Source organism: Physella acuta, unplaced genomic scaffold (assembly GCF_028476545.2).
Source record: "Physella acuta isolate Inbredline_101_S28 unplaced genomic scaffold, ASM2847654v3 ptg000309l, whole genome shotgun sequence".
NCBI lineage: Eukaryota > Metazoa > Mollusca > Gastropoda > Physidae > Physella > Physella acuta.
In genome coordinates, this window is record NW_026731828.1 from 136,873 (window position 1) to 153,795 (window position 16,923).

The window sequence follows — 16,923 nt, forward strand, 5'->3', positions numbered from 1 at the left end:
TTTTAAAATATAACAATTATTTTATTGTGATTTCAATAAATGTTTAAAAAAATAACCTATTATTTTCTCTCCACTCTTATTTTTAAGTTCTAAAAGATTATCCTAATGAGTAATGGTCTAAAATGTTAAGTGTTTTTGGTCTTTCAGTGTGAAAATATACACTAATATTTAATGAAGAAGTTATACATGTTATTATTATGTTTTTTTTTTTAATTATTAAGTTTTTTTAAAGTATATTCTAAATACCTACATCACACAGTATTCCTTGTAACATTTTGTTGTATGTTTTGTTCTAATCAATTAGCCATACCCTCATGTTCAAATATTCTACCTTACAGAGACTCCAACCTTACACAACAAAAATTGTAACATAGACCCAAAGTCTACACCAAAGTATTGTTAATCATGGGCCTTGTGTAATATCACGGTTGCCAGAGAAATATACGTTCAGAGAATATTTGTTTCAATTACAACTTTATAATAAATTTTTAACATGAATTTGTATAAAAAGTTCAACATTTATGATAAATATAACTAGTTCTTTTGTTTTTTATTAACATCTATAAAATCGCATGGTTAGTGTCCATTTCTCTTACAGCTAACAGTTAATCCAATCAAGTCACCCGTGTATTAGACAAATCTAACAATAGTTGAACATCACAGCCATACTTTACATATTGTGTCACATCATTTAACATGACCTTTCACCCTATAAATGAAGTCCAAATGCTTGTAGAAGATCAATCTACAAAATCGATGACTAATCTCATAATATAGGAAGAGTATTCTAAGGTTTTTAAAAATTGATAAAATAAATAAAACCAGAACAACTAAGTTGCATTGTATATATATAAAAGAAACTATTTAATTATGTCAATATAAATAGTGCAATATTTTGATGTTGAAATGAATGTCACATGTACACCTTAGTTACCTCTGTTTTTAAATCAAAATTTACACAAACTTTCAAATGAAATAGAATAAATTTAAAAAGATTAAGCTAATAGCTACTAAAATATATCCTAGAGATTTTTATCATTAACTTTTTCTGTCCAGCAGAATTTGGGCAAGCTTAATAAGGGCTCTCTGGGCGTCTGATGGAGCAAAGTCTTTTAACATATTTACAGCTTCACGGCTATGGTGAAGAGCAAGCAACTTGGTCTGTTCCACACCATCACTCTGTCAAAAAATGTATTTTTCTCTTAAATAAATGAGCAGGTTAACACTTAAACTTTAAGTCAAGAGGGTTTTTTTTTATAAAAGCTACTTGAATATATGCTAACACAATAGGCTAGCAAGGAAGATAATTACCATTATTGAAGAATCATTTATAAATGAAAGTTAAACCAAGCTTAAACTGGCTCCAATTTCATCAATAAAAATAAAGTGGAAGATTTTAAAGATATGACAGTGTATTTGATACATTAACCCTTTACAGTCCAATGCAGCCAAATGTGCCAGAAAATTTTCTTTTGTGGTACAGACCTATGCACCCAAAGGCGCCTGTTCAGTCTATGCAATTTTTTTCACTATTAAGTTTGATGCAGCTTTTTTAATTACAATGTTTATTGCATGGTAATTAAGAGTAACACATGCATTTTTTTTTCTGTGAATTACAATTTTATTTTAATTTTTAAATAAACAAGGATTATTTTATTAATTCATTATTCTAAGAAACAATTTTATTTTTTTTATTTTTCCTTAGCATTGGCCTTTGGCAAGGAAAACAATTCAGAGTCAGGACTGTAAAGCTTCAATTTCTGTGGCCAAGGCATATGAAGAGACTGTGTGGGTAGTAATATGTCTGGTCCAATGGTTTAATTTCATTAAGGATTATAGGGAAAAAATTTCTGTGGCTATATACTATCTCAATGGAGTTGGAACAGGTGGACCATTTTTTCTTTCTAACACATAGAATAACCTTAATGGAAGATTTTCTACATCCAACCAACATACAAATTATACTGAATGACGACTTGTCTTAATTTATAAAATTAACTATTTGTTCTTGTAGAAAACAGGTCAAATAAAATGTGTTTTTTTAATAGCCAATTGAGCACCACACATGAACTTTCTGAAAGCTAGAAACATTTCAAGAAAAAATAATTCCAGAAATGGGGTTAACTACTACCTTAGCAAAAAATTTTACTGCCTTAGCAACAAATTCTACTACCTTAGAAACAAATTCTACTACCTTAGCAACAAATTCTACTACCTTAGCAACAAATTCTACTACCTTAGCAACAAATTCTACTACCTTAGCAACAAAGTCTCTAGCCTGCTCAACATCCCCAACTTGAGAGAACCTCCTCATGATCATGGGATGTAACTCAGGAAACTGAGAAACAAAATCAATATGCAATTAAGTACAGGTATAGCTTTTTGAGATTTATACATCCTTACATGTTTAGTTTTGCATACACACCAGAATACTTAATTTTAGTTAGGAGAAATTATTTATTGACTAAAAATGCACAACAAAAAAAATCATCAAAAGTTTTTCAACAGCATACAAGTAATGCTTGTTTATATAAAAAATGTGATTTTTATATAATAAAGTGAAAATATATGAAGTAACTGTCTCTAACTACAAAAAAATGAACTGTTTATATTTACCTCTTGTGCAGCAAATAAAACAGGTGCCGTTGCTAAGCCGAGCTTTAAATCAGCAGCCGTTGGTTTTCCCATAATGGATTCACTTGAGATAAAATCTAATAGATCATCTACAAGCTGGGAATGAAATGAAAACAGACGTAGTTAAAAATTGGCTCTTTACTGGTTTCACATCTAATGATAAGTGTCGCAGTATGGTACTTTTCTTTAAACCATATTGCTTTAATGTAATTACATGGCTAGGAGCACTGATAAAACTGTTTAACTTACTATGGTGATATAAAACCTATCAAATTTAAAATAAAACTCACCTGAAAAGCAATGCCCAGATTTCTACCATACTGATAAGCCAACTCAGACATCAGTTCATCACACTCTCCCAAAACAGCAACCTAAGCAATTTACAACAATTGCTAAGTGAATGTAATAGTCAACTTAGAGAATAAATACATTCATTTGATTTTAAGTTTTACCCACAACAAGTTATTCACATGTAAATTTAAAAAAAAAAACAGGTTAACATTTTAAAAAGAAATTTTATAACAGAAATAAATTTGTAATGACTCAAGGATGTTGCCAACCCTGTGTGGTCATTGAACTTTATAATAACAGTCAGGTAGAAGAACAGCCACAGGTATCCCAGCACTGGCAGTACCATAGGGTGCAGAGTCTTATGGTTGCTGGATAGAAACCAAATCAAACCAGATTTAACAAGCTCTGGCTTAAGCTAATTTTAACTGTATCAACCCTAATAAATGTAAGACTTACAGCTTTGCATGTGTTAGCGATAAGACTGGCAGTTTTCTTGTAAGTCTTCTTTAAATAATGAGAAAATCTTTCATTTTCATCCTCTTTTGAACCAAGCTGCATAAATTCACCTAGGAGACAAATTTACATGTTAAATTATGTTTATGAAAATGAGAAACAGCCTTTACGAAAAAAAGTTTGTAATAAGAAGTAAAATTTAAAAAATTGCAGGTAATCATAATTCTTTTTTTTTTTAATTTTAAGAAGACACATTTACATTAATATTATATTATGAATGTTCACATGACTTTCAAATTAATGTACTTTTGCTAACTACAATTTAACCAGAGTGAAATTATATTTACAATAACATTTATTTTTAAAAATAAAAGCACACTTTGATTAAACAGATAAATGGAAGCTTACTGTTCCATTAGGACATAAGAAAAGCTTTGCAAGCAACTTGTTCTTAGCAATTCCTCAATCTTTCTACATTGCTAGACGTCTTTTTTGACCTGATGATTTACTAGTGCTCTCCAAAGAACTTCGGTTCTAATCACAAATTATCCTATTGGAGATCAACCTTTCTCAGGACTGCGTGGTATGTTTTCCATGATAAGGATGTTTTTAATGTGGAGTTTCTGACACTTCATCCAACACCTTTCTTATTCAAGCTTAGATCCAGCCACTGTGTATGTTTCACTTAATTAGTTCCCGAGTAAGTAAAAAAGGATAATTACAAAAAAATCATGTATACAAGAAACTTACCACTAACTAAGTCCTCCAATACTGAGGAAAGAATAGTTATAACTCGTGGATTATCTGTTCTTGCTAGAGCTATAGAAGCTTGAGAAAGGATGTAATCACCAACAAGAATTGACTGAAGAAAAAAATTGTTTCAGTTATTTGGTTTTCTAATACGATCCCGTATGAAAAGCCACAAATTTGCTAAAATGACAGTGAATGATTTGCCAATAACAATAGTTAAAATTATAAAACATAATATAGCTACATATTGATATGCTAGGAACATGACATGGTATCATGGTATCACTTACTTTTCTTTGACCATACATTTTGTTTAAACTTGAGAGCCCCCTCCGTGTGTCTGAGGCATCAATGACATCATCATGTACAAGACTGGCTGTATGAATCATTTCCGAAACTATGGCAACTATTTTTTGTTTAGACGATATACTGTAAAATATTTGTGGAGTCTTACATTTTCTTTAACTTCAATGGATTTATAGCTTTATGGAAGTAAATTTTTATCTAAATTATACAGAATTCTCCAAGATTAAATTCTGAATATCCCAAGCATTTTTAATACAGACAATAAGTTTAATGAAAAGTAGCAAAATTATCCTAACAGATTTTCTTATCAATATATAAAAAAAACAAGTACCAGAATAATGAACCTTCAGTAAATGTAAAAATTCCACATTTTAAAAAAAAGAACCTGAATAGCAGATTTTTTAAACTTACCTGTCTGATACACAACTTGTATTGTTGCATGCTTTAGACATAAGAAGGGCTACCAAAGGACGAAAAAATTTCCCCTTTCCGTCAAAGTAATAATGGGACATGGCTTTAAGTTGAGGTTCATTTGGGGAAAGTTGCTGTAAAAAAATTGTATTAAATTTCTACTATTTTGATATATATATTTTTTTTACTCCCATTATTACATCTCAAGATAGGTCAACAATTTATTCTGTATTTGCATAACAATATATTTTTTTTGTAATAGCTATAAAATTGTAATACAAATAAACATTTAAAAGTTTTTAATGCATAGCTGTGTCTATATTACTTTATTGACATTGGTAGTTTAATTTTTAACAAATATTTTGTTCACATTATTGACATTGATAATTAAAAATTTCTAGGCCTATTTAATTTAATTATTAATTCATGTTCAAATATACCTTTCTTATATCTTGAGCTACACATGAAATTTCAGGGCCTACTAATTTATATGGATCTATATCTGGAATACTGAGACTAGGTTCATCTTTTTGTGGTGTAGAAAACTGTCTACACCTTACTGTCATGGGTAAGTGAGGACTGGTGCATGGGATAGTGTATTTCCAAGATCCAGATTTTGTTTGGTGTAGGGAGAACCATCTTGAGCATAGTTGAAAATGGTGATGACTACTTTTATTACAATGGACAGGCTAGGGAAAAAAATTGAAATATTTTAAAATATTTTAAGAGAAGTTTTGAGTGATATTCATGAATTTAAAAAAAAAGATTTTAAATGACTGTGTTCTGTTATTTCTCACACCAATGAAAACTGGAAAACTCAAATCTTTTAAATAAGCCTATGCAGGCTCCCAAGACAATAAAATACTGTTTCAAGGTCTTTATCCTGCCTGCAGCAGTAGTAGGTAGTGTTGGAACTACGATTTGGGTCATCTCCCCAAGTGAAAAATGAAAGGACCCATGGTTATCTACTGAATGCACAGTAGGCCTAATTGTTAATTGAGCAATATTGTTTTTACATGAGTTAATAAAGTGAAGTATAGTTCAACCTCAGGTTGTGTAGGCTACATATGTCATAATTAAAAATAAATAGGGGCCTAGACATAATTTTAAGTCACTATGAGTACTACTAACAACTACTAGTCAACTAGGCCACTAGGCCTACTAGAATCTAGCTAGATCTAGATCTCTACACACCACTAAGTTACATACTAGATTCTAGATCTAGATTCTAACTAAATACTAGACTATAAACTAGTATAAACTATACTAGAATCTTAGGAAGTTCAAGTTAGTACTAGATCTAGATCTAGATCAAGATCTAGATCTAAGTACTAAGACAGCAGTCAGCACACACCCCACTCCCCACCAGTCACTTCACCCCTACGATTAATATTAAATTTATTAGATCTATATAACGTAAAATGACTGCATGTGAATTACAAAACACACCAGAATGTAAAAGTTTAGGCTAGTTAGGAAATCAACTGGTTATTGTGTTATTTAAAAATTCTGTTCAAAACCAGGACTTCAGGTCCAAGGTCATCGACCCATTTCTTTACATAACATAACCTAAAAAAAATTATAAACTTGACAGGTAGACTGTATTTACCCTTGACAGTTGTGTAGATTGGAAATGGCAAATAGTTATAGATCTAGTTCTTTTGCGTTCATTTAATGATATATTAAATCCTTTATACAAATTTTTCGAACATGAATTGTATTTGCCTCGGTTAACTGTTCCAAGTATAAATCTCGTGGCGGTAATAGGAATTGCCATTTTGTTTCGTTTCGGTTTTTAAAAAATTAGAGTAGGTAGAGAGATCTCTACTGCTAGATCCATAGTCAGTATAGACTAATTCCCGTTTTTTACTCTTACCTATTACTATTTCTTTCCTAGATCTGGGTCTATAAACATAAATCACCAGGATAACTTATATTAATAATTTAGTAGCCTAGGCTACAAGAAGATTCATTTTAGATCATTTTCGTAAAGTCATCAGACAAACCCAAACTCAATAGCCTAACCAATAATTATAAAATATTCCCCAAAAAATAACAAAATTATTAGAAAACAGTAGGCCTAATTAGTAATTAAATGGGCAGTGTTAGTATCATGACAAATTAAAGACAATTACAGGTACAATGGACGTTTCGATCCAAGTTCTTCGAAACGTCCATTGTACATGTAATTGTCTTTAATTTGTTAGGATATTAACACTACCCGTTTAATTACATAAACCTCACTACATCTACCATTTTATAAAATTATTAGATAAGCGAATATTATATGTAATGGAATATTCCAAACTCGGCAGTTACAAATGGGATGCTTGCCTCCCTAGAGCGGCGCGGAATAATAGTAGGGGAGGCGCTTAAAAAAAACAGAAATGTTCAATTTGCTTATATAAAAAATATTTTTTAAATACAACTATGAATAATTAAATACGCTAAATATAATGTAATTCTTCTTCTTCTGCGTTCTTAATTCAGTTTATGTTGGAGGATTTAAACAACAAGTCCAACTTCGTGGTCTCCAGATCTGCAGGTGCCTCATATAGTTTTTCCTTGAGTGGGGTGTATAGGGACCAGTGTTTGGATAGCGCCTGGTTTTACAAGGAGCGGTCCTGAAGGATGTACTCTGCATTCTCCGGGGCCATGCCACAAGGGCAAGTTTCACCAGACCCAACTTTTAGTTTTTCATACATGTGTTGTTTCAGTCTGTTGTTGCCTATTCTGAGATTGAAGATGATGGGTTGTTCTTTGCGTGTTAATTTGTAAAACCCGTCCTCTTTTTGTAGTATTAGTGTGTTTCAGACCACATTTGTGATTGCTTGTTTTTTATGATTATTTTTATTTATTTTTTTATGTAGCGAGATTTCGGTTTGTTTTTTCTTTCTTTGTTTTTTTTTTCCTTAGTATCTCATTTCCTTGTATCTGGGAGTGCCCCGGGATCCACTGCAGCAAATATCATGCTGTATGATGTACTTACTTTTTAGCCTTTTAAAGGCTGTCCTGATTGATTGAGTATAGGATTCTGGATTTTATTTTGGAACTGCAGGACAGATTTTGCATCTGTAAGAAAGATTATCTGTCTTTTTGGGGATTCAGTATAATGTTATGAAAATAGCGTTTTATCATACTTAAAAGAATTATCAAGCGTACACATTTTGTTTAAAATGTTTTAGTAATTTAATTTACATAGCAACCGTTTGGCAGCTGACATTAGTCCAGAATGGTTAGTTTGTACCGATTGGGCTAAAATGTAGGTTTTAAATATGGCTAGTTTCTGAACAGTAATCTCATGTTAATTTATAATAGAGTAGCATAATCGTGAAAAAGTATATTGTTCTAAAGAAAAGAACTAGATCTAGAGCAAATAAGTATTTTTTCAAAATTCTCGGCAACTAGATCCGTAACTTGGGCTGAATTTTAGTTCCGCTAAAAATGGCAGCGCCCTTAACCAAAACATTGTGTGTCTTTTGTAGATATAGATCTAGGACAAACCATAGTTTAGTGACTAGCAAAACGGCAAACATTTTCGAATCTAAATTTGTTAGTATATTACATGGCAAGAAATATTCCATAAAGCCATCAACAAAAGTATACACAGTTTCTAAATCTAAAAAGGTTAAAGAATCCAATCGTACTGATGTCAGTGATGAGAAACAGGCCAAGGCGACCAAGACCAAGGGTAGGTTTCACCACTAGAATTCCTAGATCTAGATCTATCAGTTACGCTGCGTTTACACTTGTGCCTTACGACATGCATACTATACATTTCTAGAACACAAAGCCCACCAAAAGTTAATTTTAACTGGAAACATCCCATTTTTGGGAGAATTTTTATACCAGTGCCCGATAAAATAAAATCTTTTTCTTTAAAAAAGGTTTAGGTTACTGGTAGTTTTAACTAAATACTAAATACTACACACATGGCTGGCTATACAACTAGCTATGTGCTAACTGTAATTTTAAGTTTAAGTTCTACTTACCCTTGTTTAATCAGAATTCGTAGACACATTAAAAATTGGAGAAGCGTTTCGTTTTCTGATGTACCTTCTCAGAATTTCCAAATTAAAGGTAAACAAATAATACCCAAAGAAGAAATAGACTTTTAAAAGTAAAAAACACCATTCACCCTTTGAGTGGAGAGGAATGTTTTGATACAGTGTTTTTTATTTGCGTGTCATGGTGGTTTAGACCATGTGCTGCTTCGTTCCTCGTTTATATCCTCAAGGAACAGCTTGTATTGTTTGAATGAACAAACATTTTCTGCTGGGGTGCAGATTTCTTTGAAAATCGGTGTATGCCAAGTTCATTAAAAATATTGTGACGAGTTATAACTACACTGATACCCTATTGACGAGTCTATTATTAAGAATAAAGTAGATCTAGATTTTAGAGTAGGGCCTATGACACTTGGTTTGTTTTTTAAAAATCTCCTTATGTTAATTATATCCCATTTTAAACCTAAATAATTATGACTTGTTATCTGCCCACTGCCTGTTTTTATAGTCCGTACAAGTCATCCCTAAATGCTAAATTGAAATAACTCAAACATTAAAAAATTATCATTTAAGTATGTTTGGGATTTAATAAAAGAAATAATAAGTAATTATAGTATAGATTTGTATATTTAATTTACTTTCTGCATCAGCTGAGTGCTAGAAATTAGGATGCACTTACTGTTACCACGACGCATGTGTACTCATCTGAAAATTCATAACATTTTGTATATTTTCGTGAGTGAAAAACAAAAAAAATTAGTCCAGAACACAAAAAGAGTGTGGTTTTGTGCCCAGCAAATCAGAATATGTTCCATATTTGATATATCCATAACTTGTTTAGTATACATTTAAGTCAAATCTAATATAAGTGTTAATGCAGTGTTGCAGATCTAGAGAATTTTATGGATCTAGAAATCTAATATCTAAAATTTCAGCTTTGAAATAATTAGATCTATCTATCCATAAATGATAACTTATATTACTTTAAGTTATTCAATCTAGTTACTAGTCTAGTTAAAGTAGTGAAGTAGTAGTTACAGTTTAGTCTCAGTTTAGATTTTAGATGTAGTATCAGATAGGGCGCATTATTTAATTTAATAGGCCCCTATTATTTTTTATTGTGATAAGTTATGACTGGACCAAGTAAGAGTAAGAGTCCACTGGGAATATCACTACATTTAATATTTGAATCACCTCAGAATTAGGCCTTTAGTAAATGAAAAGGTCAAGCAACAACAATATGAATCAGTTTTTGATAAACATTTTTTCTTACATCATTGACAGCTGGGGCTATTCCTTTATTCAACCAAATACTTGAACAGAAGTACAGTGAGGCACGTCGGAGCATTCTTGTGAGGACTTATAATGTTGAAAACACCCTTGATTTACTCTCCACCTATGGTCGTGTTAGTCATGCTCAGCTTATAATGCCTGAGAAGGTGAGCTTTGTTGGTGTAAAATAATTGTATATGCATAACATATCAATTCATATATTGGCATTAATACCTTTTTTAACAACTGGTTTAACTATATCAAACTAATCATATCTCAAGCAGCTGACTAAGCCCTCTAAATCTGACAATCACCAATTAGTTTGTATTTGCTGTGTAGTTTATCCTAAATTTGTAAATAGCTAGTAAACTTTGTTTAAACTGGCATTTTTTTTTAAAATGTATTCTGGCTAAATTAACATTTCAATATATGTCTTAAACAAAGGATTTTCCTATCATACTAATATGTTATTTCCTATTTAGTCCTTTCTTTTAGTTGAGTTTTCCAATGAGATCAATGCAGTCAAAGTACAGAACAGTTCTCAGTTATTTAATGAAGCCAACCAGTTTCCTATGAGAACAAGAATACTATGTGATACAAAATCTCACCTTCCCCTTAAGAAGAGAAGACAAGTGCCAGAGGTTTTAGATGGAAGTTACGATAACAAGATTTCAGAGGTCTATCCTCACTTACCAACAGTCAGTTGCTTTTTAATTCTAAGAATAGGTTTATCTTGTTTCAGTGTAAAGTAAATGACAGAAAAAAGTTGTCCTTCTAGTTGTTAATTAACAGGAAACAATATTGTTTGAAAACCTGATTTACTGCATGAAAGAAAAAAACATCCAAAATAAATTACACTTGTGACCAATGGCTTCCTTTCCCAAAGTCTTACACGATTTAAGATACTAAATGTAGATGTCTATTTGAATGCTTCTGTCTTTCACTTCAGAAAGACCTTATCATCTGATGGCTCAAAGAGCTCATGTAACTTATCTGTAATTATAATATATAATAAACACATTCAACTGTTGAATTATGAAGATAAATCAAAGTTATGAGTAAAATCAGTCCAATATTACATTTTATTTAACACAATTTACATTCAATACATTTGAATAATCATTTTTCATCTGTATTTCTATCAAATGAATCCATCTTAATACCAGGTTGACAAAGAAATAGAGATGTTATGTGAGCGTAGGTTGTTGGATGATCAAGACTTGAGACTGAGGTTTTTTGCTTGCCTTGTGATAGAAGACATGCTGCAGTCGGTACTCCCAGAATCCCGTGTGATCCCATATGGTTCCTGTATGAATGGTTTTGGTTGGTGGAACAGCGACTTAGATATGATGATATGTCTGGACAATGAATTGAAGACTTCACACTATGTAAGAGCTGATTTAAATTCATTCATTGTGTATTTTTAATGTAGACTACAATTTTCTTATTTTGTTTGCTTTAGTTATTTTAAGCAAATGTGTATTCCCCACCCCCCAAGTTCCTTTCAATATTCTGCTTTGGTAACTCATTTTTAACTATTCTAAACATAAACTCCTTCAAACCCCCCTCTTTTGTGTAGAATAGTCAACAGTTCAATAATATCTTGTCAATTTTTTTAAAACCCCAAATGTATCATTTGTGTTTTGGATAAATCTTATATATTAAAATGTGTAACTGTGACTTTTTTAATTGCTTTGACTTAAACTTATTTGCTTTTTTCAGTTATTATGTTTTGATCGTGAAAAAACGTATGCTTATACTATTTATTATTTAGCATTTATAGAAAGTTTTGCTAACGGCTTGTTGACAAAGAACAAAATGAACAAGAAAATCTTCAAAAGAACATTGTGAATATGCTAATAATATTTTTTAGAATATTAGAGCTTTCTATATTACAACATTTTCTAATTCAGCCTCTTTTGTTTTGACAGAAAGGCAGTACTGGCAACCAACAAGCTTTGAAGTTTTTAACAGAGATATTTAATACAGAGCGCCAACTAGCTCAGCGCACCTTGTCTTTTGTGGCAGCTTTATTAGAGCTGAGCCCCCGAGTCAACAGCATGCTGAAAATACTCGGAGCACGTGTGCCTATTATTCGATTTAAACATAACGCTTTAAGTCTTCCCTGTGACGTTAGCCTCCATGCAGTGTAAGTTAGCTTTACAAAAACATCTTGCAATGTCAATTCTTTCAAGTGCATGAAGAAGAAAATTTTATAAATGCGAAGTGAATTTTTGTTGAGCAATAGAGGTCTGATGTTTATATGTCAGTTATGTCAATCCTTTTTTAAATTAAATTGAGTTGGCAAAGCAGTTGTGTCTGATGTTATGATACTAGTAGCTAAACCTTAACTTGTGTTTTCAGGGACAGCATTCATCTGTTGTATTTGATGCTATGAATTTATAATACCAGTATCTAAAACAATCTTAACTTGTGTTTTCAGGGACAGCATTAAGATGACTGAGCTGTTGTACTTGATGTCAGTCTGTGATTCACGGGTCAAGCCTCTCTTGTGTGCCATTAAACAATGGGCGATAGCTCACAACTTAACCTCCAGCGGAGAGCAACAGAAACCAACGACCATTGGATTTATAATGATGCTGATCTTCTTTCTACAGACACGAACTCCAGCTGTACTCCCTACCTTCAGACAACTTCAAACATTGGCCAGTAAGACAACATTCATTTTATAGAATAGATGTTATTACAGTTTTTTTAATTTCATTTGTCTAGAATACACACATTATTTATTTGCTTATTTCAGGGATGTGACTTTTCCGAATTTTAGCGGAAATCCGATTTTTCCGTTTCAGTTGCGTTTTTCCTCCGCTGATTTAATTTTCGCCGAATTTTTCCGCCGACTTTCAATTTTTGTCGATTTTTTACGAAGTTTTAAAAATTAGGAAAAAAAAAACGGAAATGTCTTCTACGGAAAGGGCCGACATGCTCATTCCACTTATTCGTATTTAAATTTAAATCGACAACTACTGTACTTAGGTCAAACGGACACTCGAATATACGCATTTCTTTTCGATTGGTCGATTGCGCTAGGTATAACGGTGCTAGATCAAGTCAAGATTAAATGTAGATTAAGATTCGGAATTTCGGCAGACTTACGAATTTTTCAAAGCACAATTGTTTAGTCCAAATTTTCCGCTGATACTTTTAGTTAACTATTTATCAAAAACACGGGAAGTTATTCAAATGAAACTTACATCTCTTAAGCTTGGTAATCTAGCTATCGATATAGCCTAATTTATCTATCTAGCCTAATTTATCTATCGGTATTTTAACCCGCCTAAATCTACAGTTTCTCTCTGATTCTATTTTATTTCGCAATCTCAAATTAATATGGAAATCCTTGCTAAAATTGACTATGAGGACTAGACTAACCCGCCCCACCTCATACTAACGGTGGCTCTTGTGACCTCACCTTGACCCCAAGTACGTTTTCGATACTGCTTCACAGTCAATTTCAAATAGCTGTTCCTGCAATACGTATGCTTCGTAGGCCTACAGATTAAAAAAAATACTAAACTCAACGTGACCACGACCGTGTCTTGTTTGTGGAGGAAAAAATATGTACAGACTGTTTTTACATTTTTAATAAGGGGTCTTCCCTAAATATAACGTCACACTCGTAAGATAGTGTAACGTCATATTTTTGCATTCAAAAAAGTAATGTTAGAAACAACTGCATTTTAGCCGCTTTTACGAGTTTTAGAAAACTGTTGTAAAACATAGAAATTGAATAAGATACCCTATGTTGGTCGACCTCAGTCAATATTTCAGAAAAAAATCGATGTTTAAAAAAAAAATTCAAATTCAATTCGAGGGGGGGGGGCTGAGGTGTGACGTCATTATAGGAGGGGGGATCTGGATTTTGTAGGACAGAGGGGAGGTAAATATCGTCAAAAAAACGTGGATGACCCCTAACAATTTACAGCTATTCCAAAAAAAACATAAATATCGATGTGGCTTGGCTATCAAAATGATTAACTTTGGTTCACACATCAGACCATTTCTAATCTTAGCTAACCTGGTCCAGTCATTTTTCCATCACATGAACCTAAAACGTTCATATTATAACTAATCTTAATCTAGGCTCTTTACAGTTGAAGACAAATATTTTTACCAATCCAATCTTTAAAAGAATATAGGGTATTAGGCCCCCTATTTAAAATTGAAAACAGGAGTACATCTAGAATCTACACCAGATTAGTAGGCCTACAGTTTAAATTAGCTTAATGGTAAAATAAAACTTAATTGCTACTTTTGTTACATTGTAATTTTTAAAAAGTTGTTTATTGCAATTAGACAAGACTTTCAATGTTATTTTAGAGTAACATTAACTTCTTGTATTTAAAATATTAACTTCATTAAACAATTTATTAGTACAGTAACAGTATGAAGCTGCTTAACCGCGATAAAAAGTAGATAAAGCATATTGAGTTATTATCCGAAAAAATTTCCTAATTTTTTTTCCTGGTCTGGTCACATCCCTGTTATTTGTATACTTTATTTTACATTTCCTTATAAAAAGGGAAATTCTATCTTGATGTACAATAAGATGTCATTGATATAACTGATTTTTTTTTTTAATAAAGCAGACAGCTATATTTGTTTGCATGTTTTGTGAAAACATTTTGTTGACTTGCAGGATAATTTTTTTTCCAATTTTAAAATAGAGCATCCTTCAGATAAATTCTTTATTGATGATGTAGAATATGGACTTCCTAAAAATCCATCCCTAATGCCAATTTCAGAAAATAAGGAATCACTTGGTGAGTAAATTTTGTTACTACTCCGTGCTTACTTCACAATACATATCAAGTTGATTTAAGACATATTATAAAATTTAAAATTTTTTTTATTTTTTAGGGCCTACTCATGCATGCTTTTTACATTTATTTCAAATCTGAGTATAGTTTTTGTGTTATATTTTTTATTCATTTTATTCATGAATACAACTAATTGAAATGCTTTTTTTCACACTTGGTAATTTTAACCAATGTTTAATGTTTGTAGTTTAGCTTTATGTTTGCATTGTTTACATTTCAAAAAGCTTGTCACAGTTAGTTATTAAAATGGGTTATGGTAGTTTTAAGAGCAAGAAACTTTTCTCTTTTAACAGAAAACCTACTTCTGGGCTTTTTTGAGTATTACTCTCAATTTGACTTTGACAAGAAAGCCATCTCAATCACAGAAGGCGCAACATTTGAAAAACAAGCAGACTCTCGACCAATTTACATTGAAAACCCTCTCTCAGTGAGCTTAAACATTTGTCAAAACGTTGGCAGCAGTCAGCTCAGTGAGCTAACCGCTGCCATGAAAGAGGCAGCCTTGAAATTGAAATCTGCTCACAATGAGCCAAACAGGTCAGCACTGTCCATTTTATTTGAGACAAATGAACCTCACCCAGTAGTTGAAGCTGCTGATTTATTTCGTGAAATAACACCTGATCAAGCTACAGATAATCAATCAGGTTCTGTAGTAAATTCTGAAGTTGTTCATTAACTTTATATTGTAGAGGTCTGTATTGTTAAAAAATATATGATCTTAAAAGCTGCAGATTTATTGAGTTGAGAAACATGTAAAAGAATCTGATTCTAAAGTTAATGATGGGTATTCAATAACTCAATATTTAGTTAGCCTATATGCATCATGTATTTTGTATATGAAGCTGCAGATTTTATTCACGAAAGCTATTTCTGATAACCAAAAAAAATCCGTCAGATTTTTATAGTAGATGCTTTAAGTTATTTAACTTAATGATGTGATTACTTTCTATGAAAATAAATCATGTTTGTATGGAATAAAATGCTGTGTTTTCATCCTTGGATTTATTGTCTTATCATTCAAAAAAGTACTTGTTATCGAATACTCATTGATGGTGGCAATTAGGGGAAAGTGAAATCTGACATACTGCAGACAGGTTGACACAGCACCCAATTGCCTTTAACATTTTCCTTTGTAGCTGAATTCTCAAACATACAGTAGCATCTTAAGTATCTAACCATGTAGCACTATGCCATACAGGTATGCCCAGTTGTTTCAACTCTTCTCCTTGTAGCTGAAGACTTGCTGGATTAAGTACCAATAGTGAAATCTTGTCTTGGGGTAACTGCACTACTTCTTGACTGCCCAATGTACTTCAATGTATTATTAGGCATCATAAATTTTAAAAATCAAACTAAATGGTTTATATTTCTACATCTTAACATACAGCAACAGTTTAGTTAAGAAAAAAAAGTATAGATGGTTGGAATTGAACCTATAGCACCCAAACATGATTCTATAACACATTGATAGATGTTAATTGGCTCTAAAAAAAAATAACTGCATTATTTCCAATACATTTTAATGTGTTTTTTAAATTGAAGTGTGTTTTCTTTGTAAGTCACAAGATCTTAGCAAAAAAATGTAATGTGATATTTTGCTGATTTAGCATTAATAGACTTTTAATAGATTATTTTTCCATACAAAATCAGGCTTTTTCAAATTTTATATTAAATAATTCACAACAAATTAGTAGGCTAATAGTAGGCCTTTCAGTATTATTTTAACTTACAAAAGCAGAACTCACTTTACGTGATAATTATTGTATAGCATTGGCAGTATTTGTGTGTATGAATGAACATAGTCAGTTCACTACGATCTACCGGGGATATAACGATATTTAAAGCACATTTACAAATGGCCCGTTAATGACCAAAAGCCATCAGCTCGAGGAGGGAGGGAATTACATGTTACATCACCACTAGTTTAGACTTGGAAATATTGAATATTGTGCACAGAG

At 31.8% G+C, this 16,923-nt stretch overlaps 2 protein-coding genes across 6 annotated transcripts; one reads left to right on the forward strand and one right to left on the reverse strand.

The window, feature by feature from the left end:
- Positions 1 to 537: 537 nt before the first annotated feature.
- LOC131940141 (all trans-polyprenyl-diphosphate synthase PDSS1) lies at positions 538 to 6,665 on the reverse strand. 5 transcript variants are annotated; one of them, XM_059298725.1, is made up of 10 exons: positions 6,455 to 6,665; positions 5,286 to 5,534; positions 4,846 to 4,979; positions 4,419 to 4,557; positions 4,129 to 4,240; positions 3,382 to 3,491; positions 2,925 to 3,005; positions 2,617 to 2,730; positions 2,258 to 2,338; positions 538 to 1,179 (listed from the first exon to the last, which is right to left on the reverse strand). In XM_059298725.1, the coding sequence occupies exons 1-10, from the start codon at positions 6,620 to 6,622 to the stop codon at positions 1,039 to 1,041; spliced, it is 1,329 nt and encodes a 442-aa protein (XP_059154708.1). In that variant the 5' UTR covers positions 6,623 to 6,665; the 3' UTR covers positions 538 to 1,038. The 5 variants fall into 5 exon arrangements, with proteins under 5 accessions (XP_059154708.1, XP_059154713.1, XP_059154709.1 ...); XM_059298730.1 differs by having other exon boundaries at positions 6,571 to 6,627; XM_059298726.1 differs by lacking the exon at positions 6,455 to 6,665 and adding an exon at positions 6,295 to 6,400.
- A 1,605-nt stretch (positions 6,666 to 8,270) lies between these two features.
- LOC131940142 (poly(A) RNA polymerase, mitochondrial) lies at positions 8,271 to 15,958 on the forward strand. The gene is made up of 8 exons (XM_059298731.1): positions 8,271 to 8,536; positions 10,137 to 10,291; positions 10,607 to 10,822; positions 11,291 to 11,512; positions 12,056 to 12,273; positions 12,568 to 12,794; positions 14,813 to 14,908; positions 15,259 to 15,958. Exons 1-8 carry the CDS (start codon positions 8,290 to 8,292, stop codon positions 15,639 to 15,641), a joined length of 1,764 nt encoding a protein of 587 aa, XP_059154714.1. The 5' UTR covers positions 8,271 to 8,289; the 3' UTR covers positions 15,642 to 15,958.
- The last annotated feature ends 965 nt before the right edge of the window (positions 15,959 to 16,923 follow it).